Raw genomic sequence first — 27,307 nt, forward strand, 5'->3', positions numbered from 1 at the left:
GTGACAGTTTCTGCTCGGAAAGTAATGCTAGCAGCTGTGAGTTAATTTCATGCAAGGACGAAACGTTGCTGGAATGTACAAAAGAGCAAACTGGTGGCTATTAATACAGAAAAGTACATATGCAGCCGTTTTCGGCGAATCGTACTCAGTTACCAAGTTCACGTGTTCTTTGACTTCTTCAAAGAACGAAACTACAAGATGCTCGAGCGTGGCGGACGATTCGAAATGCACTGAGCATTAGGGACAGTGACAAAAGATATAATTAAAGATCTCAGCCACGATGAATTGTTTTGAATTAGATCCAAACACTTTGACCAAATAAATATTGCATGTAACGTTCTGGGGTGCATTTAAATATTCATATTAGCCCTTCGAGTGTTTTCTTCTAGAATATTTGTACTTGTAGAATATTTTATTACACTTTATTGTTATTTTAACGTACTCGTGGTAACGTAGAAATAATTTCGTTTTAATGAATTTGTGATATTAGTGAACTGTGACTATAATTCAGACGACAGTTGCCCGCTGGTGGCACACTTGTGCTAATTGAATTACAATGTAATTTAATTACGCAATTTAATTACATTGTATTTCAATGACATAGTAATTCAATTGCGCTGTAACTCAATTACATAATTCGAACTGTTCAATTAATTAAATTCCTAATTACTGTAATTGTGCGTGTAATTAATTACAATGTAATTGAATTACAATGTAATTGAAATACAATGTAATTAAATTACAGCTCAACACTCTGAAGAAGTGTTTATTTCTCTTTATATATTATAAATTTATGAATAATAATATTCAACACACATAATAATATTTTTCTGTTCGAAACCTTTACCCACAGTTGTGCTAATTGAATTACGTAATTTAATTACATTGTATTTCAATTACATAGTAATTCAATTGCGTTGTAACTCAATTACATAATTCAAACTGTTAAATTAATTCAATTCCTAATTACTGTAATTGTGCGTGTAATTAATTACAATGTAATTAAATTATAGCTCAAAACTCTGAAGTGAGAAAAAAGTGGGAAAAATGTAACAACGGAGTTTATTTCTCTTTATATATTATACATTTATGAATAATACCATATTCAGCACTCATAATAATTTTTTTCTGTTCGAAACCTTTACCCACAGTTGTGCTAATTGAATTACAATGTAATTTAAATACGCAATTTAATTACATTGTATTTCAATTACATAGTAATTCAATTACGTTGTAACTCAATTACATAATAATTCAAACCGTTCAATTAATTAAATTCCTAATTACTGTAATTGTGCGTGTAATTGAAATACAATGTAATTAAATTACAGCTCAACACTCTGAAGTGAGAAAAGAAGTGGAAAAAATGTAACAAAGGTGTTTATTTCTCTTCATATGTTATAAATTTATGAATAATACCATATTCAGCACTCATAATAATTTTTTTCTGCTCGAAACCTTTACCTACATATTTCTTTCCCACCTCTTATTACCTCTCAATTCCGTTACCTCTTAATTCGTAATTATAATTCAATTACATTGTACTATGCAATCACAATTGCAAATACATTGCAATTACGAATTGCGATGTATTTTAATTGAATGCGAGATCTGAATTACAAACTACAATGTAATTGAATACGATGTAATTGAATTATTTTGTAATTATAATTCGTGGAGTAATTCAATTCTAATTCTGCACAACTCTAACTGGTGGTAACAAATTATAGTTGGGATTTTTCACCTACAACACGTTAAATAAGAAATACTATTAATCCTGTTAATTAACCTTTTCACATTATGTTAGCATCGAGATCGTGTTTCAACTCTGTTTAACAATTACTATTGTAAACCAACCAGTGAATGACCGAATTGTTGAATCTATAAACCTTTGAGATTAATACTTGAATATATTTATGTATAACAACAAAACAACTGTTGAAATTGAATTTAAATTTATTTTTCTTGAAATTTCTATAAAAATAATTACTTATTCTTATCGTAATTTAAAAAAAAAGAATTATAAAATGCAAAATGTGTAGAAGCCCAGTAAATGCTCGCATACTTTTAATAAGAATTGTACTTATTAATGTTTGCTTAATACGCGTAACAAAAAATATAGGATATTAAAAGTGCAACTACACTCCGTTTATAAACATATAATAATGTTTAAATTTACAATTGACATTTCTCTTCGTAATGGTCATTCACTGGTATGCGGTCAATTACTGGTTGCTTTACCCTATTTGTCATTTCGTTGTAAGGAAATCGTTGCGTTGATCGCAATTTTGAAAAAATAATTTATTCACGTGCAAAACGCTGACTCAAAATTTTCCTAAAGTCTTTATCGTCTGCCCGTTATCGTACTGCGATAAGGATGGGATGAACAAATATCCGCTTGAATTTTTGTAATACAGCGACGTTACTGCGTCAGTACATATATTGAATCATCCGTGACGTATACGGACGTACCGATAGAATAATTTTCTCAAGGATAAATCTTCGTGAAATGGTGGCGAAAGGGTAGAAACAGGACTTGAAAATAAGCGAAGCTTTATAATATTTTATAATTAACTTTATAATTCTAAATTCAATCTCACCCCTGAATAATATAAGCAGATGTTTAGAAACACAAAATTAGGGCTAAATTTTATACATTTCCGATTATTTATCTATTAAAAATTGTAAGAATGAGATATTTAAATTAAAAAATGTGTCAGTAATGCGCCCTTTTAGTAAACTATGTAAGGGTAATTTTGGCGATTTCTTACCCCCTCCCTCCCCCAGTATAAGAATTCGTAAGATTTGATATTGCAACCCCCTTTTTACATAATATTTTTTACATTGAATCTTTTCGGTTATTAAAATTCTTTTAAATGTTTATATCATTCATTTAATTTCCCTCGGTTTCGGGAAATTTAAACTAAAACTACTTTGCTCGAACATTAGGGTGTGTCAATTTTATGGGTAAATTTAAAAATGTTGTAATTTTAAAATGACCAGTGACAAAGTAATGCTGTTTTTATTCCTGGATCTGAAATTATCTTCAGAAATTGATTTGAGTAAGGTTTAGCTACTTCAAATCACAGTTGAAAAATGTGAAAATTAAGTAAGACCCTCGTCAGACGGCACAGGTACAATTGTAACTTTTGCGTTTTTAAATTGCGATAACATTTTTTCGAGAAGTCGGGGAGGGCTGAAGTTTCGTGACATCTCTAAATTTTTTATCTAGATTATATAGACCAAATTTCAGAGAAATATCTCAACCCCCTTTCGAGATAGGGGGTCGAGTCGAGGGTTGCATCCATAACAATGGCGCCCCCATATATTTTGTATGAAGATAATGCAAGAAAAAAAAGAATGCAATTTTTTTTAATGATAATGTTATTTTATTATAAAAAAATAAAAAACAGATAATTTACATTATAAAAGAAAATTTGTTAATTTTTTTTATTGATTTTCATTGAGTCTAAGTGTTATCAATTTATCGAATATTTATGTAAAATATGTGAGGGTGCAATTGTGCCTCTGCCGCCTGTTAACGTTGTAAAATTGTGCCGTCTGTCGAGGGTTGAACTAAGACTTGCTTACATAAAAGCATGAAAATGAAAATAAAAATATGTGGAAATTAGTATTTATTACAAAATAAAAATATATGCAACTTTACCAACAGATCTAGCTACATATCATCTACCTAATAAATTTAATGCTATTCAACAAAGTCCACCAAAGAAGCGACACCCTGTTTGCTTCTATTGCGATTCATAAGCTCAATGAATAAATTTTTTAAAATAATTTCAGTAATTTTCTTATTTTTCTACAACTTCAAATGAAATTCCAACTAGTTAAACAACGCATTACACAAAATTTAAAGGCAGTGGTTAATTTTAAACCTGTAATTGCACCGTGTTTCCACTAGTCGCTTTTAAAATTGAAACACTGAAAAAATTGACACACCCTACTCGAACCTTAATATAATGGAATTTTTAATTATTGAAAATTAGGTTAAAAAATATTACATAAGACGCTACCTGACTCTCCCCCCACTCCCTTGTAAGAAAACTTAAGAAATGTACCACCCCCCACCCCAAAAAAAATCCTTACGTAATTTAAGAACGACCCTTAACTGGGAGGACTTACAAAGTTAAGGGAAGTTTCGCCAGATGACTGCGGAAACGTAGTCGCCTTCGACGCCAAATTGCGCTGAAAGACACCATCGTAAGTCAACTCGGCGTTATCTTTCTCGCAACCAGAATTCTGAGGCTTCAGAATGCGCCTGGTGGAACTCCGCCTTGCCTCCGCGAATGCGATCCCCCTCAGTAACATTGAATTCAAAACGACCGCGAACTATCACCTCCAAGAATATTTTCCACTATAAAAGTGTCTGTCTACCGACATAAAAGCAAGTTCCCGTCGCCGATTCGTCGGTATGGTTTCGCCTTTATCCGCCGGATGAATGGGGATTTTAATTTTTAATAGCGGCGTGAAAAGGGTGCGAATTTTAGAAGACGCTTTAAAAAAAGAAACGACGTCTTATTTCAAGGGTGCGAGTATTTTTTAACTAGAACGTCACTACTCTTTTTTTCTAATCAAATGCTGGGACTGCTTGCGATGCTTGATGCGATTAATTAGCGTGCAAGTTAATAAAGTATTATTTGGAAATTAAGTTTTTTAATTGCTTATATAAATTTTCCTTCGATACTCGAAACGAGTTAAAAATTAGTCAATTACAGCCTGGCTAGAAGTTTTTAACTTTCACTTGAATGTCACTTTAATTCACATGTATGTATCCTTTTACTGCTTCCAATCATTCATTTTTATCGCAATGAAAAACGAACGCAGATATTCCGAAACCTTTGAACGAACAACTGGTTAACTTCTGAATAACTTATCGATCCCTACGAGCGAGCCTATCTTTTCTCCTCGGCGTTATCAATTATTATAAGCTGATAGGAATTGCGTACAATCGTGTTCAAAAATATTTACAATTTCTACACATTTTTTTTTTTATTAATTATCAGGAATAAATGTGTTTGAGTTTTAACTTGTGAAAATATAATATAAGAATGCTTAGAATTATTATAATAATTTGAATGTGGAATTCTGATGTTGAGTCTCTTTAAATAAATGTGTCAAACGATGTCTATAAATGATAAATATATTTGTGGGACAATCGTTATGAAACAAATCATGGGTCAATTTCAAGGTCTCTGGAATGTATTCCAATTGTATTTTCATTGAAATTTTATCACAGTTTTTGTAAAAAAATTCTAGATTACCAGATGTGGAGAAAAAGCGAAGGAAGTCTTGAAAAAATTGTAACTTTTACAAATTTCAATAGCAGAAGCTAAAAATCTACAGAGTTGTTGTTCAGATACAATATTTTCAGACAAAAAATAGTCTGTAAGTCAGCTTTGGAAAAAAGACATTTATTTTGCACATAGAAGGTACGGATCGTCAAAGTCAGCTTATGGGTGGCTCACACCCAGAGTGTCAACGAATAAATGTGCTTTAATAAAGAGAAAAACGATGAAAAATATTGCAAAGTAATTTGAAATGGCAAGGTGGGAATTAAAAAAAAATTGAAATGTGATTTAAAAAATGATTAATTAATTATACCAGCATTCACGAAAAATGTTAATTTACAAAATATTCTATAAAACTCTTTCACAAGGACAATAGAATAGAAAATGAATTTAAGACCTGATTCAAAAAATTATTAATCAATTAATTATACCAGCATTCATGGAAAAAGATTAATTTACAAAATATTCTATAAAACAGTTTCTTAAGGACAATAGAATGAATTGTAACATATATTTGCAAATATATTATGTAAAGGGTAACAAAGGATATTAAAAAGCAATCTCAAGAAGCACACAACTGATACCTTTAATTCTTCCTCTTTTTCAGAGACTGTACTATTGTAATTGCGAGACAAGTATCTATATCAAGATTAAATTAACAGTTGCCCGATATGGTACGACAGTCTAATTGATCTTACCGTAGTCAATGCTACCTTCACTTCGTTCATATGTTACAATGTGCCGCAGGATTAATACAACAGGAGTTCTTTCACTTACCAAAAGGTATGAAATTTATATTTTACAATTACTACCAAGATTCTATTATTTGTTAAACAGTCAGTGGCTTATTTAGTGTAAACAGTGCCTAGGGCAAGTGTAAAATTTGCACCTCCCCCCACCCTCATGCATATCATTCCAATTCCATTTTTTCTGTTCTACTTCGTCGTTAAAAGTGTTCATCACACAAAACACTTTATATAGAATTTAGATAATTCTTTTAAAGAAAGTGGAGCTGAAGGGAGAAAAAGAGGAAAGTTGGAGGCAAATGAAGCCGAAGAGTGCAGCAAGTTTTTTTTCAAAGGTTCTCTAAAGAGCCATGCGAAGCACACAATTAACAAACGTAAACTACTAACATTAAACATCCAAATAAATTTATTCAAGAAACACTATTTCTTTCAGTTTTTTTTTGCGCCCCCCGGCATTGGCGCCGAGGGTACGAGCCCCACTTGCCCCACCCTAGATACGCCTCTGTAAACAGTACAAACGAATTATGCAATTATTACATGCATTTACCCTGCAACCAATTATTAGATGACACACAGTCGCATCGGAAAATAAGTTGACACTCTTTAAAATCGCATAACTTTTTTAAAATTGGTCCGAATGACTTGAGGTTTTTTTTAGAAGCTAGAGGAATTAGTTTTCTAGGTGACGTGTTTTGTTGTTTTGGAAAAAATTGCAACTGGTCGGAATAGCGATGAAAATAGTGAAGGTCGTTTTTTCGAAAATTTTTTTCTGAGCCTGTAATGAAAATTCAAAAAACCCGTTTGTAGATTGAAGTAAGTTGTATACATGCTGAAAGTTTCATCTAAATCCGTTAACGTTGCTCTGAGCTACACACGTTTAAAGATCATAAGGGGACCTTACGGTCTAAAAGTCGATTTTTTTTTATTTCATTTTTCGAATGTTCAAACTTTTAGGAATGCGTGTTTAAAAGGATTTGTTGAAATTCCCGAAGTTATAGGCATTTGAGTAGCGGCAAATTCATGGACAACAACCAGCCACTCGGCGCCCACGTAAAACTTTAAACGCGTTTTTCTCGAAACAGTGTTCTCAAAATGGTGGGACCTGTATTTCCAAAAGTTATTATCCGATTCGACTGAAACTTTTTTTATTTTGAAGAACATACTTCTGGCTAGGGCGGAAACCAGTAAACTTTTTAAAAACTAAAAAATTTATAATTTTTAAAGGCGTTGAAAGGATGAAAATATAGGGAAAAAGTGATTTCAAAATTCAAGTGTCGTTATTTTCTAAAAAAAATGTAATTTTTGTAATTTGTTCTGGTTCACCCCCTAGCCAGAAGTATGTTCTTCAAAATAAAAAACTTTCAGTCGAATTGGATAATAACTTTTGAAGATACAGGTCCCACCGATTTGGATCAATTTTTTTACGCCTTGACTTTAACGACTCCCCAGTGCCGTCTGCAATGATTAATTATAAAACAAAAAATATATTTCTATAATTTAAGACATCCTTAATACAATGCAAAAAGTCCCATTAAATTATATATAGTAGTTTTCCTTTAATTAATTCCTAAAGATCACCTATTTTGGGGGGTTCTAGGCTGGAAGGTCCCCTTAAGCTCAGAGCAACGTTAACCGATTTAGATGAAACTTTCAGCATGCATACAACTTACTTCAAACTACAAACGGGTTTTTTGAATTTTCATTACAGGCTCAGAAAAAAATTTTCGAAAAAACGACCTTCACTATTTTCATCACTATTCCGACCAGTTGCAATTTTTTTCAAAACGACGAAACACGTCACCTAGAAAACTAATTCCTCTAGCTTCTGAAAGAAAACTCAAGTCGTTTGGACCAATTTTAAAAAAGTTATGCGGTTTTAAAGACAGTCAACTTACTTTCCGATGCGACTGTAGTTTAACACACCGTAACGCACAGTAGTATCGAAAACGAAATAATCTGGAGACTAAAGAAAGAAGCCACTTGAAATGTTAATGCATTAGAAACATGAAATGTGCAGAATTAAATTTATTAAACAGATTAACGTTGGATGGTAAGTTAAGGATCAATTATAAACTCACCGTGACGTAGTACACAGTTTTTGGTTTCCACTAGGGAAACCACAACGATCACCAAGAGAAGACACTGTAGAAATTCTGCAAACATAAGGAAACTCGTATAATTATTTTAAACAAGAAATTTTACAAGTGTTTCGAAAAACAAAGAGGAATAAATTATTAGATAATTATATTAACCACGTATAAGGTGCACATAGAGTGCTTAAATACGAAATGCAATGAAAACATCTGATAGATCCCTATCTCATTATCAGAAACATTATCTTCAGACGCAGATAGGTCTCCACTAAATGACAAAGTTTATAAAACATAGCATTTTAATCTAAGAAGTTAAGAATTAAATTAACAAGTTCGACTGTAGGGTAAATGTCCCAATTACTGCCAGCGTCCCTATTACAGCCACTTCATTTATTTTACTTGATAAACACGCAACGTATAAAGAAGAGTGTAAAAAATAATTTATCATAAAATTGGGACTGTTCTTCTTATTATTATAACGCGTTCTTTATACGTTACGTTTTTTTTAAGTTAAATAAATAAAATGGCAGTAATAGGGACACCGACAGTAAATGACATCTACCCTAGCTAATTTCAAATGAGATTCATGCTAAAAAGCAACAGCAGGAATCTTACGAAGAACAGAATTATGCTGATAAAAATGAAAATATTAAATTTTTACTGTTGCTTTTAAAACTTCTACGTACTTTTACATTCATTTACAATCGAAGAACGTCTGATGCTTGTAACTGTTTTTGGTCATAAAATTATTCGCTACAAATTTATTGTTAGAATTTAGGTAAAGATTTAAGATTCAACTAGCTTGTATCGCTTGGTTTAGTTACATACTATCTAAGTTAATGTAACGTTTAATGCTTTGCACCTTAAATTGCATAATACTACAAGGAAGATTATTCTACTACTATTTTAATTATTTTTTATTAATCTTTGAACAGCCACACTTTGAAAGCTGAGCAAGCAATACAAACTAACAAGGGGAAGACATCATGTGGTAGACACCGATTTTGATGACCCTTGGCACGATGGATCTATGTCGAAAATAAGTAAATGGGTGTCCGAGCGTTTCAGCCAATGGGCCTAAATAACAGAGATATTTACATGGAAATTATTAAAAATTTCATAGTAACCATTAGGGTTTTAGTGGGTAAAAATCCCACACTACCCTAGCGCCTGTGGGGAATTCCCTTCTGGAGGCGCCGAGGTACCTTTTGAAGATGTCTCCAAGTTAAAAAAAAATGTATAAATTTTTTTTTATTAATTATTTTTTTATAATTTTTTTTTTAGTTGGGGAAATCTTCAAAAGGCACCTCGACTACTTCAGAGGGGAATCCCCCGGAGGGCGCCAGGGTAGTGGGGGATTTCTACCCATTAAAATCCCATGGCCACTATGAAATTTTTAATAATTTCGAAGTAAATACCTCTATTATTACGGTCCCTTAGCAGAAACGTTCGGACATCTATTTACTTATTTGCGACATAGATCCATCGTGCCAAGGCTCATCAAAATCGGTGTCTACCACATGGTGTCCTCTCCTTCAAAGCTCGAATGGAAGACAGCAAATTGGGGAACTAAAAACGTGTTTTGTGCAAAATCGATTTGCTGACGTCTAACGAAAGTAAAATAATGATAATGCAAAGTTAAAGTTGAGCTGGATTTAAATCGAAGGGAATCTAACGCGGTATGCATTGGAAAGAAAGGTTAACCCAATGAAGGTTACAATTATCTTTCGATCTATCACATATACTAGTTAAATGTGAGAATTAAAACGCCTTTGGCTTGTATCGGAATGTGAAAGAAACGGTAGCGAGATGTGATAATTAAGAGGAACACTAATGACATCCGTTATTACTCAAGAAAACGAAATTCGAGGACAATGTATCGATTGAGTCGTCCGCAGTAACCTTTCGAAACGAGGTTAAAAACAACGATCATAATCTTTCGATTGATTTTTGTTTCGCAACGCTCCCCGCTTGCCTTTCGCGAATTTTCATTGAGAAAATCTTTGAAAAGAGAAAGAAAAACACGCTAGGGGGGACAAGGAACTAGAGTTGCAAACAGAATGGTTCTGACTCACCTGTCTTTTCGACATTTTCTGCTTGTGTCACATAACTGTCAGTTCCCCGAAATTTTCGTACGTTTTCGTGGAATATTGCTCACATTTGTCACGGCAGAATAAACGGGGAATGATCGTAAAGGACTATTTTGCGAAGAAAATTCGGGCGTCCATGACGGCCCGAAGCTGTCCGAAGCTACGGAGACGATCATATACCGGGTGATGAAAATTTTCCAGTAAGGTTTGCTTGAAACTTACGACCGGAAGTGGAGAGCGTGCCTGTGATCACGGAATGATTTTCTACTCATTTGCTTCTTACTACTGGTTACGATACATGCTTGATGTTTCTTTTTACTGAGAGATCACACAAGAGGGGATAATTACAACCTATCTCCTTTGGTATTCAGATCTTTTAAACAATATAATTTCCTTTTTCTTTCATTATTCGTGACACAACAGTTCATTTCATACAGTTATTTATTTTACTTTTTACTGGATAGGTATGGACTTTTACTTTTACTCCTTTGTGCGTCACGAAACTAATTCAATAAATAAATAGAAAATGAGGAATTCATCTTTCGTTTGTTGATTATACGTATTTTTGCTTATAAATGAATTTGAATTTAGTTCCACTTATTTAAACGAAAATGTGAAATTACAATTACTGTTTGAGAAAGAACGTAATAATTATAAAAAATATGCTTATTTATTTACCTGATGGTATTATTAGAATAGTGCAATTTAATATTTTCCATATAATTAGATAAAATATTCTATAAGTTTATAAAAATTATTTTCTAAACTACTAATATTAAATAGTAAACTTTTAAATCGTAATATATTTGTAAAACTAATAAAATAATCAAATGTAAAGTGTGACAGTATTTCTAAGTTATTAAAATTCGAATTCGAACGACAGTTCATTGGACAATACTGTTTTAATTTAAATTAAAAATAATTTAAATTTAAATCACATGTTTTTATAGGTAGTAATTATTTGCACACGAAGTATTACATAAAATCATAACAGATTTTTTTATGAAAAACAAAAAAAAAACAAGAAATTAAAGAAGTGTATAACAATGTATTAACAATGTATGTGCTTTCCACTTGAAGCACTTAAATGATATCATCAAATTTTAATGAATCATTCATAATGTACTCCAACAGCACATTTATTTATGAACCCTTTTTTTCTTAATATTACTTTTGTCATGACATGACTGTTCTAATGGTTCTAACTTTTACTCATAGTTAGGAACATTTTATTTTACAAACTTTTTTTTCATTTCACTAAAATCTGTGTAATAAAATGTATACATTTATTTAAATAAAGTTACGATAATGTATCAGTAGTCCGACGAGAATTAAGCTTCACTGAAAAAGTACGAAAATTCTACAATAAACATTTCTCAATATTAGAAATGTTTGCTTTTAGCGTAAAAAGTACTAGATAATGATTTAAAGTGATTTTACATGAAAATTCTATCATTTATTGCCCGTTTCTTTATTGTTTTATCACTTAAAAGCAATATTACTGTAAACAGCTATTATGTAATAGTACAAGAGGATTAAAAAACGCATGATCTTTTTATTAACTTCGTCGATGTTTCGAATATCATGTTCAATAAAAAGAAAATGATCATCGAAAAGAAACACAAAATCTCTAGGTAGAAGCCCTAGTAACTTAATAGGATTACACATTTTTTGGGGGTAAGAGGCCGTAGGTATTTTTTACCATGCCATACTTAATGCAGTTACAAGAATGATAATGCTGCTTACGTTTATCCAATCGAGGTAACCTAATATAATGCAGTTACGAGATCGGCAAAAAGTACTAAACACTAAACACTTGTTTCATTTCTTGCCGAGACGTTGGTAGGCCGTCTATCGATTCTCCCCACGCACACACCTCCTCTTCAGTCATCGATTGCACTTTTTGCACCTGCCATTTTTTTTCCAGAGTAATGGGAGCCTCATCTGAAACCACTGGCACGAGGGTGCATTAAAACAGGCTACCCTAACCTACGAAGCCACCCTCACCCTCTTCGTCTCGATGAATCTTCCACAACCAATATTTTTCGAAAATTCTTAAAGTGTCTCCTGCAAGAGAGAAAAGACAGAGAAAGAGACGGTGGAGAAGCAGAGTGCGCGACGAGGAAAAGAGCAGCGCTGCCGTCAGTAAGAGAGAAACAGAAGGGGAAGGATAACGATAGAAGAAGGCGAAAGTGAGAGAGAGACGGACAGAGGGTGGGCGGTGGGGGGGCTCTTGGTTTCAGAGAGAGGGAGAGAGAGGAGGTCGAAGGGAGTCGAGCGAGGAGAATGACGGATAGCCAGCAGCAGTTTTGCTTGCGTTGGAACAACTTTCAAGCTAATATCACCAGCCAATTCGAGGCCCTCAGGGATGACGAGGACTTCGTCGATGTCACCTTCGCCTGCGACGGCAGGCGTCTCCAGGCGCACAAGGTTGTCCTCTCCGCGTGCAGCCCTTACTTCAAGGAGTTGTTCAAGGTTAGAAAACCTTCCCCGCCTTACTTCTCCCTTCAGTGCCAGTTGCTTGATGCCACCCCTCCCCCCCTCCCCGCCACTCTGGCCGTGTATTCTTACCTTCTTTGAGAATCATGTTTTGATCCCGTTGCGAACGAATTTTAACATGCCCAAAATTCTCATATGAATGTGTGCGCGCGCGCGTGTGCGAGCGCGCGTGCATCCATACGTGATTCTATATACATACGTGGTATGTTGCGATCTTCCTGTGCAGTCTCATGTTTTGCATAGTAATATTTGCTTTTGCACATCATTTGCTTGTCTATCGATAGTTATCGATGATTTCGGCTGGCTTTAATGTAGACGACTCTGCGTGCCTGTATTTACGCGAAATCGCACGATTAAACACTTTAACCATGAAATACCTCTAACAGATTTATTTGCCTCGGACCATGTTGATATGGAACAAGCTCGTAAAATTGGCATCCGGATAGTATTGTAATTCGTTTTTATTAATGTTCACTTCTCGCTGGTGGACTGTGTATATGTAGTTTTTCCGAAATCATGCAGTAACTTTTTTTGTTAAAATATTCGTATTTAAGTAGAGGGCAACGATAAATGTTTATAATTGTTATTTTAATTTTCGTGCTTTTCCGAAGATTATTTTAGATTTTAATCCTGGGATTAAGCTTACTGCCTTAGGCTTCAGATATCTAAATTCAGAAAGAAGCTTAGGAAACTCGACAACATTCAAGTTTGGGATAGAATTAGTCTATGTAACTAGCAGAGCTGGAAATAAATATGTAATATTCCATTTTAATTCATTAAACGAAGATAATGCAAAAGTAGAAAAATCGAAGCTATTATGTTACGAATGTTTTTATTGTTGCAAGTATGCGTAGATGAGTGTACCCTCATTATCTAACAATTTTATGTAATAAGCGTATGGCGATGTATGTTTCTGAACTGTACTTTTCATTTTTTGTGTTGTACTCCTTATGTGTTTGCTTATCTAATAAAGTGTGAGATGCGCAGAGTATAAGAGTTTTTCTTTGTTCGTTCATGTAAATAATAACGTTTTGTTTATTTCTATGCATTTTATGTAAAGGGGGTCTTCTGGCGTAACGAAGCATTTTCTTTGCGTTTTTTCGGAATTTTTTTTGAGGATCCTCTAAAAGTTATTGCTACCCGGTTTATTTCTACATACTTATCTATACTTCGATTACGTGTTCAATTTTTTTTAGCACGAAAAGATGAAAATTAACTCAAGTAGACCACTTTGTAGTTGCTTCTGAAAAAAAGCGGTGGCCACACGGTATCCACTATTGGACGGTTTCTGATCATCTGAAACAAGAAATCCAAAAGGATTCCTTATTTGTATGTCCTTGGCTATAGCCGGTACCAGAATGAAAGAAAGATATTGAGAATTATTTAATTTTTTTTGAAAATCGAAACTCAGTCTTCAAAGTGCCGTCACTTTTTAAATTTTCAATATCTTTCTTTCATTCTGGTACCGGCCATAGCCAAGGACACACAAATAAGGAATCCTTTCGAATTTCTTGTTTCAGATGATCAGAAACCGTCCAATAGTGGACACCGTATGCGCACCGCTCTTTTTCAGAAGCAACTACAAAGTGGTCCACTTGAGTCAATTTTAATCTTTTCGTGCTAAAAAAAATTGAAAACGTAAACGAAATATAGATAAGTATGTAGAAATAAACCGGGTAGTAATAACTTTTACAAGCTCCTCATAAAAAATTCCGAAAAAACGCAAAGAAAATGCTTCGTTACGCTAGAAGACCCCCTTAATAAAAATTCCTCGTTGTATTATAATTATTCAATCCCATGAAATTAACACTAATGCCAGGCGATAGTGTTAGTTTTATCACTTTGGTACAGAATTGTACAGACCTCTAATAATTACGTAACAGCCAAAAGATGGCATAAAAAACGTAAAGGAATAGTCCGCCCTTTGTGTCTACTAATAGAGAAATGGAATTATGTAATAAAAATTACATAAATGTATGCTTATAGACAAATCCGTGCAAGCATCCGATAATATTTATGCGTGATGTGGAGTTCGAACATCTACAGTCACTTTTGGAGTTCATGTACGCCGGAGAGGTTAACATATCTCAAGCAGAATTGCCTACATTTTTACGAACTGCTGAGTCTCTGCAAATCCGTGGCCTCACCGACTCTCAAAATAATCAGCACAACAACGAAAAGGTTTGTGCTTCAAGCATGTTATTAGTAATTTATGTAATTTAGGCTTCTGAAACTGAAGGCATATGTTGAGCATTAACGCAGGCCTGCCCTTTAGGGTGCAAACACCTCCTCGAGTTGTGGGACCCGGGCAACAGCCAAGCGCGGAACTGTTACGTTGCTAACCACAGCATGGGCTGCGGGAGAACTGCAAGACTGTGCGTGCATCCGTTAGGGTGTTTCATGTTATAGGGTTAAAATTAAAATATTACATTTTTTTTACTCTGCTCGTGCCCTGATTCCTATTAATATAAAAAGAATATGTGTGAAATTTTAGGAAGATTGAGTAATATTTAGGGGTTGCACACTTTGCACAGTGAATAATATGTAGTAGGCTATGGAATTTATTCTCAAGTTCTTAACCTTTAGAGGGCCGGGCTGGCCACTATAGAGGCCACGTAAAAATTTGGATACTTTGCCGGCCATTTTGGTGGTATATATGCATAAATTTTAAGTAAATAAAATTTACAGTTTCAGTGAAAGAATCCCGGCCCTCTAAAGGTTAAAAAAGAAACTAAACTTCAAAGATGACTTAGACTTACAAGGGGAGGACACCATGTGGTCGACAACGATTTTGATGAGCCTTGGCACGATGGATCTATGTCGAAAATAAGTATATAGTAATAATAGAGGTATTTACATGTAAATTATTAAAAATTTCATAGTGGCTGTGGGGTTTTAATGGGTAAAAATCGCACACTACCCTGGCGCCCCCGGGGGATTCCCCTCTGAAGGAGTTGGGGTGCGTTTTGAAGATTTCCTCAAGTTAAAAAAAATAATTTATAGAAAAAAATGTATAAAGTTTTTTTTTTAACGTGGAGACATCTTCAAAAGGCATCCCGACGCCTCCAGAAGGGAATCTCCCGCGGGCGCCAGGGTAGTATGGGATTATTACCCACTAAAACCCCACAGCCACTATGAAATTTTTAATAATTTACTTGTAAATATCTCTATTATTAAGGCCTATTGGCTGAAACGCTCGGACACCTAGTTACTTATTTTCGACACAGATCCATCGTTCCAAGGCTCATCAAAAAATCGGTGTCTACCACCTGGTGTCCTACCTTTGTTAGATAACTTTACATTTTATTATTATTATTATTGTTCACACCTATAGAAATTCTGTACCTTATTATTTTAACCACATTTTTAAAACCTGAAAAAGCGAAAATATGTAGGGTAGACCGGGGACGGTAGTAACAGGGGGGCGAATGTAACACGTTAATATCTCAAAACATATAATGGATATTAACCCTTTCGCTACGTGCACCGGATATATCCGGCATTCATCTGATGACCTGTCGACTTTAGTCAGCACCTCTATCTCTGGTAGTTTAAAAAAAAAAATTAGAAAAAGCACTTTCGCGGAAATGTATGCCGTAACGAAAGGGTTGACACCAATTTAGATATACATATGATAAACAATGACATTTGGAATACACACGTCCATGTCCTAGCAGTATAGATTCGCAATAGACATGGATAGTAAAGAAAATAACTTTTCGATACTCTAAAGTAACTTTTTTATACTGACTTATAATTGTAATGTAAACACTCCCTTTGCAAGTACGTGTTTTTTTTCAAATCTGTAATTTGACCTCTTTTAAAGTGATACTGATCATTACTTAGCACTTTGAAGTGTCTTGTTAGTCACAATTTACAATTGAAGATCAAAAGCATGGTCGGGGGCGATTGCAACCGTATAGTATCAAAGAAGGCGAATAATATTGTCTTGTTTGCATAGAATCCATGCAGTGTTACAACCGACCCGGGGTAAGAGACGGTTGTAACACTTTACACTGCAACGTTAGGGCTATAACACTCCGCTTCTCATTTTTTATCAATAACTTGGATATTACTTGACATCCAGTGAAACTGTTGTGACTTAATAATGTCAGATAAGTAAGTAACATTTGCGTATAAGAGTTTTTATCGTAAATGTAATAGTTCCTGCGTAATCGTACTCCCAAGTCAAAGTGTTACTACCGCCACAGGCTTACTCTAGTGATAAAACTGTGCAACCCCCAAATATTATTAAATTTGTCTAAAATTTGGCGCACAGATCACTTAGATGAATAGAACCAATGAAGAGCTGGGCCTCACGCGTATGGGCGCACACACACTTGCAGTACTCCCAGAACCTACGCAGCGGTTAACAAGGTAACAGTTCAGCCCTCAGCTGTTGCCCGGGTCCCAGAACTTGAGGAGGTATTTGCACCCTAATGGGCAGGCCCAAGGCGCATTAACGTAACGTAATATGTAAAGAAGATTCAGTCTGTTCATTATGTTATTGTTCGTTAATATTTGCTAGAAGTTCCATCTGATTTTGCGCTGCGATTCCTATTTTAAATAAATATATTTGTGGTCAAATTTTTTACTACTTTCATAGTAGGTACTTCGTCTGTTCTAAAAGTTTCTCTTAAATAAGTGTTGTGTCTTGTAAATATAAGATACAAATGGTCATGACTGAGCGTGGATTAGTGTATTTGTAGTAATCTAATTGAATGTGCATTACAGAAGTGTATATAGATAACTTGTTAATATCATTTTAATTGCCCGGTTATAGCATTTGAAAACAAACAACATACATGCATCAAACGGCCGTGGGCTGATCTCGCCAAGTTTGGAGGAGGACCATAGCAAAACTCCACCACCCTCGAGTCCTCCACCTTTGAAAAGGCTGTGCAAACGAAGTGATTCGCCTCAGATATCTAGTCCAGTACCAGCTGCTGCGGCCTGTGCAACTGGGACGCCTCGCACACGGCCATTAATCGAGCCACAGGTTCAACTTGACTGCTACAAAGATCTCGATATTGTTGAGGTGAGTTTCACCCTTTATGGGTTTGCGCGTATTATTCCACATACAGTAGAGCTTTCGATGAGTTACAGAAAGAATCATTAAGAACTTTTTAGTAATTTTTGGCTGTACTTGCGAAAGGGACCGGTGGCCGATCGAGATGAAACTTGGTGGGTATTAGGAGGGGCCTGGAAAGACCCCAAATATAAAATTTCAGCTTCGGAAATTAATGCGTTCAAAAGATACAGGGGTAATTGTGCATAAAAGGGTAGACCTTACCGATTTTTTTAAATCTCTTTACCACGGTCCCACCCTCTTAACAATATTTCTGTTGACTTATACCGACACAACGCATTCCACTTTCCAAATTGTCCCGGGTATTAGTATTGGTTGGGACTAGATTAGTGCGGAGTTTGGCGATGCTAAAAATGAGACTGTGGCTACAAAATTTCAAAATTAAAAAATGGGGGGTGAGAGGGTTCCCGGGTAGGGGGGCCTGCACTAATGTTAAAAAAATTCCCCCAAAAAATTAATAATGTTTTTTATTAATATTTCGGAAACTAATAAATACCCGAAGCTACAATTTTAGATTTAGGGTCCACACCCCCTCCCCACCCCTCCCCCAGACCTCATCTCGCTCGGCCACCGGTCCCTTTCGGAATAATATGCTAATTTTTTCTAACTTGTATGCAAGTGATATTTAAGGAAGAGAAATAGAGTTATTGTGATTTTTATGCTTCAGCCAAAAATAGAATTACCAGAGTATGGAAGCGACGACGATTGTTCTCCGAAGCAGGAGGTCAACACACTGCCAAGTGGTTTTCTTAGCCTTGACGGTGGCATGGAAGTTTTACCATCTTATCCACCTTCTTACCAAGGTAAACAGAAACAGCTCTCCGTAGCATGCTAAAAGTAACTCTCGGGCATTTCATAGTTTGAAGCAGATGGTTTCTGTAGTTCCGAATAATTCTTTATAGCATTAAGTCGGTTGAATGAAATGCTTACTGGTGTAAACTTGATATTGAACTTCGTATTAAACGTCAGAAAATAAAGTTTTAATTGTCAATTATTCTTCTAGGCGGAGGAGCAGGGGGAGGAGGTGGCGGCGGCGGTGGTGGACCATTGGAGGGTGGGATGCCGGGACCGTCTCATGCCAGCAGTACGGAGCTAAATCAAGAGCAGCAAGGTAAGTGGCCACCCATCCCAACCCTAATTCTTTGGTAGTTGCGAGCACCATTACAAACAGCAACAACCTAGCCGATCATGTCGAAGAGAATTTTTTGGATGCGAGTATAAACACGGAAGGAGAAGGGGAGCCTCGGTTTGAAATGGTAAGCTCGTGTAGCTCGGTAGCTCTTGCTAGGCGGTAGGAGAGAGAAAGTGTGAAAGAGAGCGAGAGAGAGAGAGAGAGAAAGAGAGAGAGGGAGAGAGAGAGAGAGGGAGAGAGAAAGAGAGAGAGAGAAAGAGAGAGAGAGAGAGAACGAGAGTGGAGAAAAGAAAAGAGAGAGACATTTGACACTCGGAGGCGATCTTTTGATGATTTCATCCAGGCGGAGTGCAGTTTGCGGCTGTTTGTGTGAAAAAGTCAGCTGCGTGTACATACTCGGGTTCTACCTGTCCATTTTCTTTGCCAGAGTTGGAGGCGATGTTGAAAAGTTACAATAAATCTTTTAGTAACAGTTAGTTGAGTTAACAAAATACTTGCATGAACTAGTAATTGCGAAGATGTTTTGCATAATTCGGATTTCTTTGGGATTTGCTCTTAAAGTAAATATTGTTTATGCGCTTAATTTATCCGGATTAAAAGATTCTGTGGGTTGAAGGAAAATTTAAAGCTGGTTATTGAACACTTCACACAGGATAATATTTTGAGAAAATGAAGGAAACGTTCTACACGATCTTTGAATTATAGAGAAATAAATCCCTCCGTCTGGTAAAATTGCCTGCCCGTTGCTTCCATGTTTTCCGTTTTTTGTCCTTCAGAAACCACGCCAATTGGAAAGCGAGATTCTGATTTTTAATTTGTACGAATTCAAATTTGTCCGATGTCACGTAAAACTATCGTTATTCATATTAATTTCCATGATTTCGCTGTTCAAACTTTCGATCAATTCTCTCATTTTTAACACACACACATAAAATTGTTTCGTTCAATTTCATTCTCAACGTTTCAAAAATATCGTATTTCGTCTAATTGGCGTCGTTTTTTCTATGTATCCATGTATATTTCACGGCAGAACACCCTACTTTGGCATACATAGCAATGCAATTGCTTGATGCTAAATTTCATTGTAAGCTTTTTGGTTACGGTCAGTGTTTAATTATGGTGTTGTATTTAAAAAAAATTAATATCCTTGGCTTCACTAATCATGTACTGAATTATAAAATATTATACATCAAATATTTAATAGTAATTAAATTCAGAAAAATGAACTGCCTTCAACGCGATACTTTGGTTTGAGTCCTCGTTACGTAAAAATGTTACTTTCTAAATACTTACTCGGAGTATAACATTTTGATTACATCCTACTTTCAATTGTGCACTTATAATTAATTTAAGTGATATATAAATTTTCGAGTATTATTGTACTACTTTTAGTAAAGAAAGCTGAACTATGATTTTCATTAACGAACTGCTGAATAAACAGAAGGAAATAGTTACATTAAAATGAAACTGCCTAATTGTAATAATTTTTTATTGTTATCTCAACAATAGCAAAAGTGATTATTGTAAAAAATTTCAAACAAAATAAACTTGTAAGTGTCAAGCGAAAATTTATAAATGCAAAGGGTGTTATTGTCGAGAAACGATCATAGAGTAATCTCGGAAGATGCAGCGCGAACTCTCACGCCTCACGTACCCAATAACAACACGCTTACCATTTGTCTCCGATGTGTGTGCGTTGGTAACGCGCGATATCGTGCTCCGCATAATAGGTAGCAATGGGATTCGCCAATATTATTCTTGAATTTTTGCAAACGTTTTTATCTTCCACGTTTACTTGGAAAATAATTTATTGCATAGAAAATGATTTAAAAAAAAAAAAAAACAGAAGCAATCATATAATAATGATGACTGAAATATTTTTATTGGAAATTCAGTGTTTAGTATCTTCAGACTAAAAGTATGAAGTGTCTTGAACTACAACATATCAGACTGAACTAATATTAAGTAAAATTTTAGATCCAACGTGACGCAACATGTTGTAATATACTTTTCTGAAAGAAATTTCTATAAAACAAACGATTTTTATACAGTATAATGTATTGGCATTAATGAATCACAATGAGTATCTTATAAGAATAAGTGAAAAAAGATTGCGCGGGTCGAGTCACGTAGAAAATTAAGTTGGCTGTTTAATATTTCAAGAGTGATCCCATTGCTAAACTAGATAGAGCGTACGACAATCGTGCAGCTAGGGTTTCTCAGCTGGTTGTTGCTGTCCGGTGGTGGCTGGCAAATCGGAGACCCCACCCACATATACAGTCAATAAAACAAAGTAAAGAAAAAGTTAACTCCCTTCTCCGTGCTGCCTCTACCGGGTTAGAGCAAGTTGTGTGTGTGTTGCAGCTGACCTACGCAAACTGCACTCGCTGGACCCACGCCCCTGTCCTGTCTGCAACCGCATGTACAGTAACTTGTCGAACCTGCGTCAGCACATGCGCCTGATCCACAACCCTCAGAGTGTCACATGCCCTCTCTGTAACAAGCCATTCAAGACCAAGCTATATCTGAAGCGCCACCTGGTCAGCTTCCACGAGCTCAGCGTCGCGGACAGACACCGTCAGGAAGAAATCTACCAACAACAGCAGCCGAAAGCACAGCAGCAGACCGGAGCGCAAACTCATCTACAGATCCAGGCCCAGCAAACAGACGCTGTCAAGCCGTTCCCCGCGCCTAGAGTTCCTACGGAGGAGGGCGCGGCTGCGGTGACTCTGGAGAACAAGTCAAGAGCATTCCAAGACGGTGCTTACGAGGTCAACCAGACCAGTGCCGAGTCGAAGCACTTTCAGAGCAGCATGATGCCGTTTGATGCAGCATACCACTAATGCGCCTTAGTTCTTTCGGCCCATTTGTGATAGTTCTTTGGTTGAGTAGGATTAATAATGCCAGCACAGTCTCTGGCGGTTACAAACTCCGCGCGGAGTTTTTGTCTGTGGTCTTTCAAAACGAAGGCCGAGGTGCGGCTAAGAGATTGGGAGTTTGTGCTGCGATGGAAAATATCCAGAGCTTTAGAAAATTCTTTACGCGACAACGCTTAGGATAATGCTAATTACTTGCACGCATACTTCTCTGTTTGTACGACTCTTTTGTTTACAGAAGATAATGATGTGTGGCGTGGAACTTGCTTTTATGTTATATAGTCACAAGCAATTAACTTACAATCGAGTCTTTAGAGTGCAGAGAAAGGTTTAATTTTACACCCGATCTTGCCTACTTTTTCAATACTTTTCAGCACAGTGTTATTTATTCTTAGAGCATCTTTACTACGTAGCCACGGCTACGTGGCAATTCTGCTTCTATGCCCTTGAGTTTTCCAAAGAAAATTGTGTTTTCGACTCCATCTTTAGTTACAAAATGCTGTCGCGTTCTTAACGTTCATAGAGAACTGATTTTAATATTTCATCCGTAGCGCAGACTGAAACGCAGGCAGGAAATGTACTCTAAAGACCATCGGATGAAGCGACGTTGATATTTCATTAGAAGATCCACGCAGCACTGCGCTCGGTAGAACAATCTCTTCGCAGCATCTTACAGTAACTGATGAAATAGAAGTCTTTGAAGGACAAGCTCGTAAAGGGTCCCGTGCCTATTCGTCGTAAGGAAAAGCGAGAGAATATTCCTTAAAGAAACCATGAAAGAAACCGCAAACAATTGCCACAAGTGGAGCAGCCATCCCACCTCGTACTGATTATTCCGCGAGCCAGGATAACTTGTTGTTTTATTTGATGCTATACAGTGTTATACAAACTACAGATATTTACAACGATATTATATTCTTACAGAGGATTATATTTACTTTATTGATTGCGTCACACGACTGGGTGACACGCACAGAAACTCCCAGGATGGCGTACGAACATATTATAATATATTTTTCACCGCGTAGCAGTTTAACGGTGCGATAGACAGCCTACCGATTTTACAGCTCAAGCAGATTTACAGAGGATTTATTATTGACAGTTATCGATGGGAAACCACCGTGATGCAGCAGATTAAATTTAATATATTATAAGAGGCCTGTGTCCGAGGTGGCTTTTCTTGCGAACTCTTTTACACGCTCTAATGTGATATTCCAGAGCTAAATTCATACGTTCATTCTCTCATTAAACCAGACTTCAATTAGAATTATTTGCTTACACAAGCTTTTCACAGTTCACCGTTAATTGTACAGTATTAAATCTGCTTTCTATTCCTCTCACTGCTAAGTTTCTACTTCAACAACGGCAAAAAGTAAAGTTTGTAACGCGATGTTGATTTCCGAGTACTTTCTAAGGCTTTAGTTGGTAAATGTTCGCTGTAAACAGTATTATTATTATCTTATTTCGTAGGTTTATTTTCAAAAAACAAATCGGCGGATTTCCATGCCCAAAAGTGCGTTATGGTTTCCGCAGGTACTTTCTGTGTACACTGATTATTAATGTTTTAAGGTACTGGTTAACACCGCATAAATTTTTATACGCCGATTAAACTCTGTTCATCAGTATCTTAAAAGTTTTATGGAACGCCAGCGACTATCCGACGCTCGGCGTCAGTTATCGCGTGGTATTGATTCGTTACGGAATACTTGAAGTAATTTGTATATACACGTTTATTTAAATGGACGAAGGGAAAGGATAAAGCCATCTCCGACATCGCCGAACTCCATAGCCATAGTACCACACAGTACAACTCAGGATCTTTTATATTATATTTTACAGATGACAATAGTTCCGTGAGCGCGATGTGCTCGACAAATTTTTCGCGATATACCTACTGTACATCAGAGTCTATGATTTTCGATAATTTAATAATTATTCATCAGCGGCACTGCTCTCAATAATGCTTTCAGTTACTGTCCAAGTGATCGTTCACAATTTCGTCTCGCTCGTTACGCCTCGGTTAATTGAATTGCCGCGATCGGTTAATTGTGCTGTTTATTCGTTCGTTTATTTAATTGTTGATCGTCATATTCGAAACACCTGCCGCCTTCGTTCGTTAATTATTAATTATTGTTACTCGTAGTATTATTATTATTCGTATGGCAAATCATCGTCCGAATGATTCTAAAATTATTGAAAATTTTTACATAGACTCTCGATATTCGGGGCAATTAGAAATGTTTCTCGAGTTGATCGCGCCGTTCACACAGGCTCCTTACCTCACGATTTACAATCAAATCACAGATGCAGCTATATATTATTATAATAAGTATATTTACATACCGTTTTACAATAGTGCCGGAGTCGCAACGACTGCGACTGATCAGATTAAAGGAAGAAAAAAAAAGAAAAAGAAATGAAAGACAGAAACGCTAGACGCATTAACCACGAAAGAGATCGGAAAAAAAGAGAGATAGTTCCAATTTTTTCGTCTTGTACGTGGGCGGGTCTTTTCTTTCCCGTTGTTACGCACTTTTCCCGGCGATCTTTCGGTTACTTTTCGCAACGCGTGAAACAGAGAGAGCTTCGTGCCCAGCGCATAGTTTTTACTGACTCTAAGATTAGAATATAAATGTTGCATATCATGTTATTAAGATTGTTGTACAGGCAGCCTGTTGCAAACCTCGATCTGCGGATCCTTCTTCGATCGTTACGCGCTCTACTTTTTTGCAACTCGTCACTTGTTCACATTTTCCTTTGTTTAAAATAAGGTCGATATTCGCGTCCCATGAATATTTTTAAATTTTTTATATTCTGACTTAATTCTCTTAAAAAATTTGTATATTTCACTATAAAAACTCATAAGAGAATTTAAATTCCATAAATTTCGCGAATAGAAAATTAAATGAACAGTGATATTATTGTAGTAATATTTTTTTTTTAAAATAATTAATTTGTTACTAATTTTTCAACAAACTACTATTTAAAATATTTTAATTTAAGCTTCACAGTATGCTATGGAATTTTTAATTTTATCGACTCTATTGATTAATTTTGGTGTGATTTTTTTTTATAACACATTATTTAATTCCCACGCAATCGATGGATTGGACCCGCAGATCGAGATTCCTATACATATACATATATCACACACAAACAGAATCAAGCAGCGAGCAGCAAAGATAGAGAAATAGAATGGACAAAGCAATGAAACGCATGAACAGGGACTTAAAACAGATGAAAACGAAACAGAAACAGACAGAGTAACAGGGAAATCATTTTTCTAACACGCAATCTTTCGCTGGGCATTAAAAGTGATAATACCGATCAGCCGATTAGTTGATTGATTAATTCATTGATACATTCCAACCGAGAAATGCAGTTTTTCCATTTTTCCACCCGAAACCGCCGAATAATCAACTGATTAACAGCAAAGAGTAGAAGTTCGAAAATTCAATGTCTAGGAAACGTCTGAGCCAGGGGAAAGCACCTTCTCGCGGCAGTTTATCAACTTCCGTCTTTCGTCTTTCCTTTTCTCCCCTTCGAGAACACTGTTCTTCAAGCGGTGGGCGATTTGAAAATTGGAAAGTTATAACGCTTCTTCGAGTTTAAGAAGTGATTGCGGATTTCCAAAATTGGGAAGCTTTAATTAGAAATTAAAGGCGTTTTTTCTTTTTTGAGAGTGAAATTTGGAAATCAAAGAGTTCCGGATTTCAAGTGTACAAGTCGGGCAACTTGCGGACTTGGAGGCGTTAAAAAATTGTATCGGGAAAGAAAGAAAGAAAGTGTCGAGTTAGGGTACTTTTAAAATATCGAAAATTGGAAGGATTTCGATTTCGAAAGCCATAAACTTTCTAATTTTCGATTCAACTGATTTTTTTCTCTCTCTCTCTCTATTTTTTTATCAGTCAGAGAAGAACAAAAGAATACGAAGAAAAAAGATTCGACGAGTAGCCGCGGATATTAACATTCCCGTTTATTAATCGATGGAATCGTTTTAGCTATTATTTATTTGTACTATTTATTCGAAACGACTCGAGCTACCCTCGAGGCATTTAAACCGACTCTCGACTACCCTCTAAATTATAGGGTTCCCCTTGTTTCTCCTACTTTCTTTCTTTTTCGAAGGAAGTGCATTTGTTTATTTGTTGTATATATTGTAAAAAAACAGCGATGCGTGTACTCAAGAGCTAGTAATTAACTGTAGGGTTAGAATTAGGGTTAATCGAAAGCGGAGATTGGTTTCTCGTTCGGAACATTTTAGTTCTTCCATTTCCGAAGGAAGTGGAAACTAGATTTTATAATTACTGATAAGAATGAAATCTAGTCAAATCGAAGTTTCTCAAAACAGTTTTATAAGTGTAATGAATGTCTGCGGGGTGTCGAAAAACGGAATGGAAAGCAACAATACAGATATAAGCAGGTTGCATTTAATAATCTCTGAATATTAGTGCACGACAAATTCTTTCAACGCCAAGAAGCAATAATAATCATCTTCGGGTGACTTATTAAATTTCTTTTCTACGTGAAAGAGATTATTACATTGAGCAAAAAGTGCAGATTGATCTTGCTACCGAGAAGTTCTTCCTTGCTTCGACAGGGGGAAGAAAAAGGAAAAAGTTAATATTCAACTGTGTGCTTCAATTTCGTTTTCTGACACCTTCTATAACAAGAATCTAGTTAAATACCTTTCGGATTAAGCGGTAGTAATTAAAAGGACGAGTTTGCCCAAGGTGAAAACGAATTTTGCATATAATACGAAAAGTGTATTGCTGAAATCTACTTCACTGAATTTGCGACCGAAGCATTCGCTAATTGTATCACAAATTAACCTCACGTTTCTTAGTTCTCTCTCTCTCTCTCTCTCTCTCTCTCTCTCTCTCTCCATTGTCACGTCTATGTCTATGATTCTTATGTCTAATATAAGGGATTTTCTACTCGATAGCGTACTCAAACGACCAGTATTTCACTATATTTTTTAATAGCGATTTTTATAACTGTAAAGGCGCAGTAATCGATAGTGAAATCTCTCAAGCGTAAAAGTAGTTAGTTCATCAGTATTAAAAAAGTCCTAGGGTATATGCAATCTTTTGTAATCACGTACTTCTCTTAGTTTGCAAGTTGTACGCGAGATTTGTTAACGCATTGTTTCGTGAAATTTTCCAATTTTTCTTTCTCTTCTTCTTTATTCGCACCTCGCATATGAATAGTAGTTTGCTTAAAGCAGTCGTCACGAATCAAACGATTAACAAGTATTTATTGTAGATAGACTTTCGACGGGCACGTTCAGTATTTTTTCTGTAAAATATTTCATCAAAAACGTGGTGCATTTTGTTTCTCTTTCATTTCTGGTCGCACGTCAAGCTCGCGCTATTAACTTTATACAATTTGTATGGCGACTTTACAGCTGAGACAATTGCCGAACCGTTGAAGTGTAAATCTATCGTTATCCGTTGGTTTCTTAGTATTGATATGC

The 27,307-nt window shown here is 35.7% G+C and overlaps 2 protein-coding genes and 2 long non-coding RNA genes across 8 annotated transcripts in view; 2 read left to right on the top strand and 2 right to left on the bottom strand.

Moving 5' to 3' along the window:
- Window positions 1–4,480, bottom strand: part of Milt (trafficking kinesin-binding protein milt) — a 97,853-nt gene extending 93,373 nt beyond the window's left edge. The window contains exon 1 of the mRNA XM_076809806.1: window positions 4,141–4,480. Within this exon, the coding sequence (XP_076665921.1) occupies window positions 4,141–4,326 (186 nt within the window). The 5' untranslated portion in view covers window positions 4,327–4,480. The remainder of the gene's footprint in view (window positions 1–4,140) is intronic.
- A 1,446-nt stretch (window positions 4,481–5,926) lies between these two features.
- LOC143367726 (uncharacterized) overlaps window positions 5,927–27,307 on the top strand; it is a 58,206-nt gene continuing 36,825 nt past the window's right edge. Inside the window, exons 1-6 of one of the 5 annotated variants that reach the window (XM_076809849.1) lie at window positions 5,927–6,089; window positions 12,163–12,710; window positions 14,721–14,915; window positions 17,518–17,772; window positions 18,491–18,626; window positions 18,827–18,934. In XM_076809849.1, the coding sequence (XP_076665964.1) occupies window positions 12,522–12,710; window positions 14,721–14,915; window positions 17,518–17,772; window positions 18,491–18,626; window positions 18,827–18,934 (883 nt within the window). In that variant the 5' untranslated portion in view covers window positions 5,927–6,089; window positions 12,163–12,521. Of the gene's footprint in view, window positions 6,090–12,120; window positions 12,711–14,720; window positions 14,916–17,517; window positions 17,773–18,490; window positions 18,627–18,826; window positions 18,935–21,319; window positions 21,869–27,307 lie in introns of those variants that run through there. The other 4 variants (XM_076809852.1, XM_076809854.1, XM_076809851.1 and 1 more) reach the window with 4 other exon arrangements.
- Window positions 7,807–27,307, bottom strand: part of LOC143367769 (uncharacterized) — a 231,249-nt gene continuing 211,748 nt past the window's right edge. The window contains exon 2 of the long non-coding RNA XR_013085097.1: window positions 7,807–7,853. This is a non-coding gene — a long non-coding RNA (uncharacterized LOC143367769). The remainder of the gene's footprint in view (window positions 7,854–27,307) is intronic.
- Window positions 13,851–14,126, top strand: LOC143367770 (uncharacterized). Its single transcript, XR_013085098.1, has 2 exons — window positions 13,851–13,970; window positions 14,041–14,126. It is a non-coding gene; the product is annotated as an uncharacterized LOC143367770 (long non-coding RNA).

The sequence above is a fragment of the Andrena cerasifolii genome, chromosome 4 (genome assembly GCF_050908995.1).
Source record: "Andrena cerasifolii isolate SP2316 chromosome 4, iyAndCera1_principal, whole genome shotgun sequence".
Classification (NCBI taxonomy): Eukaryota; Metazoa; Arthropoda; class Insecta; order Hymenoptera; family Andrenidae; genus Andrena; species Andrena cerasifolii.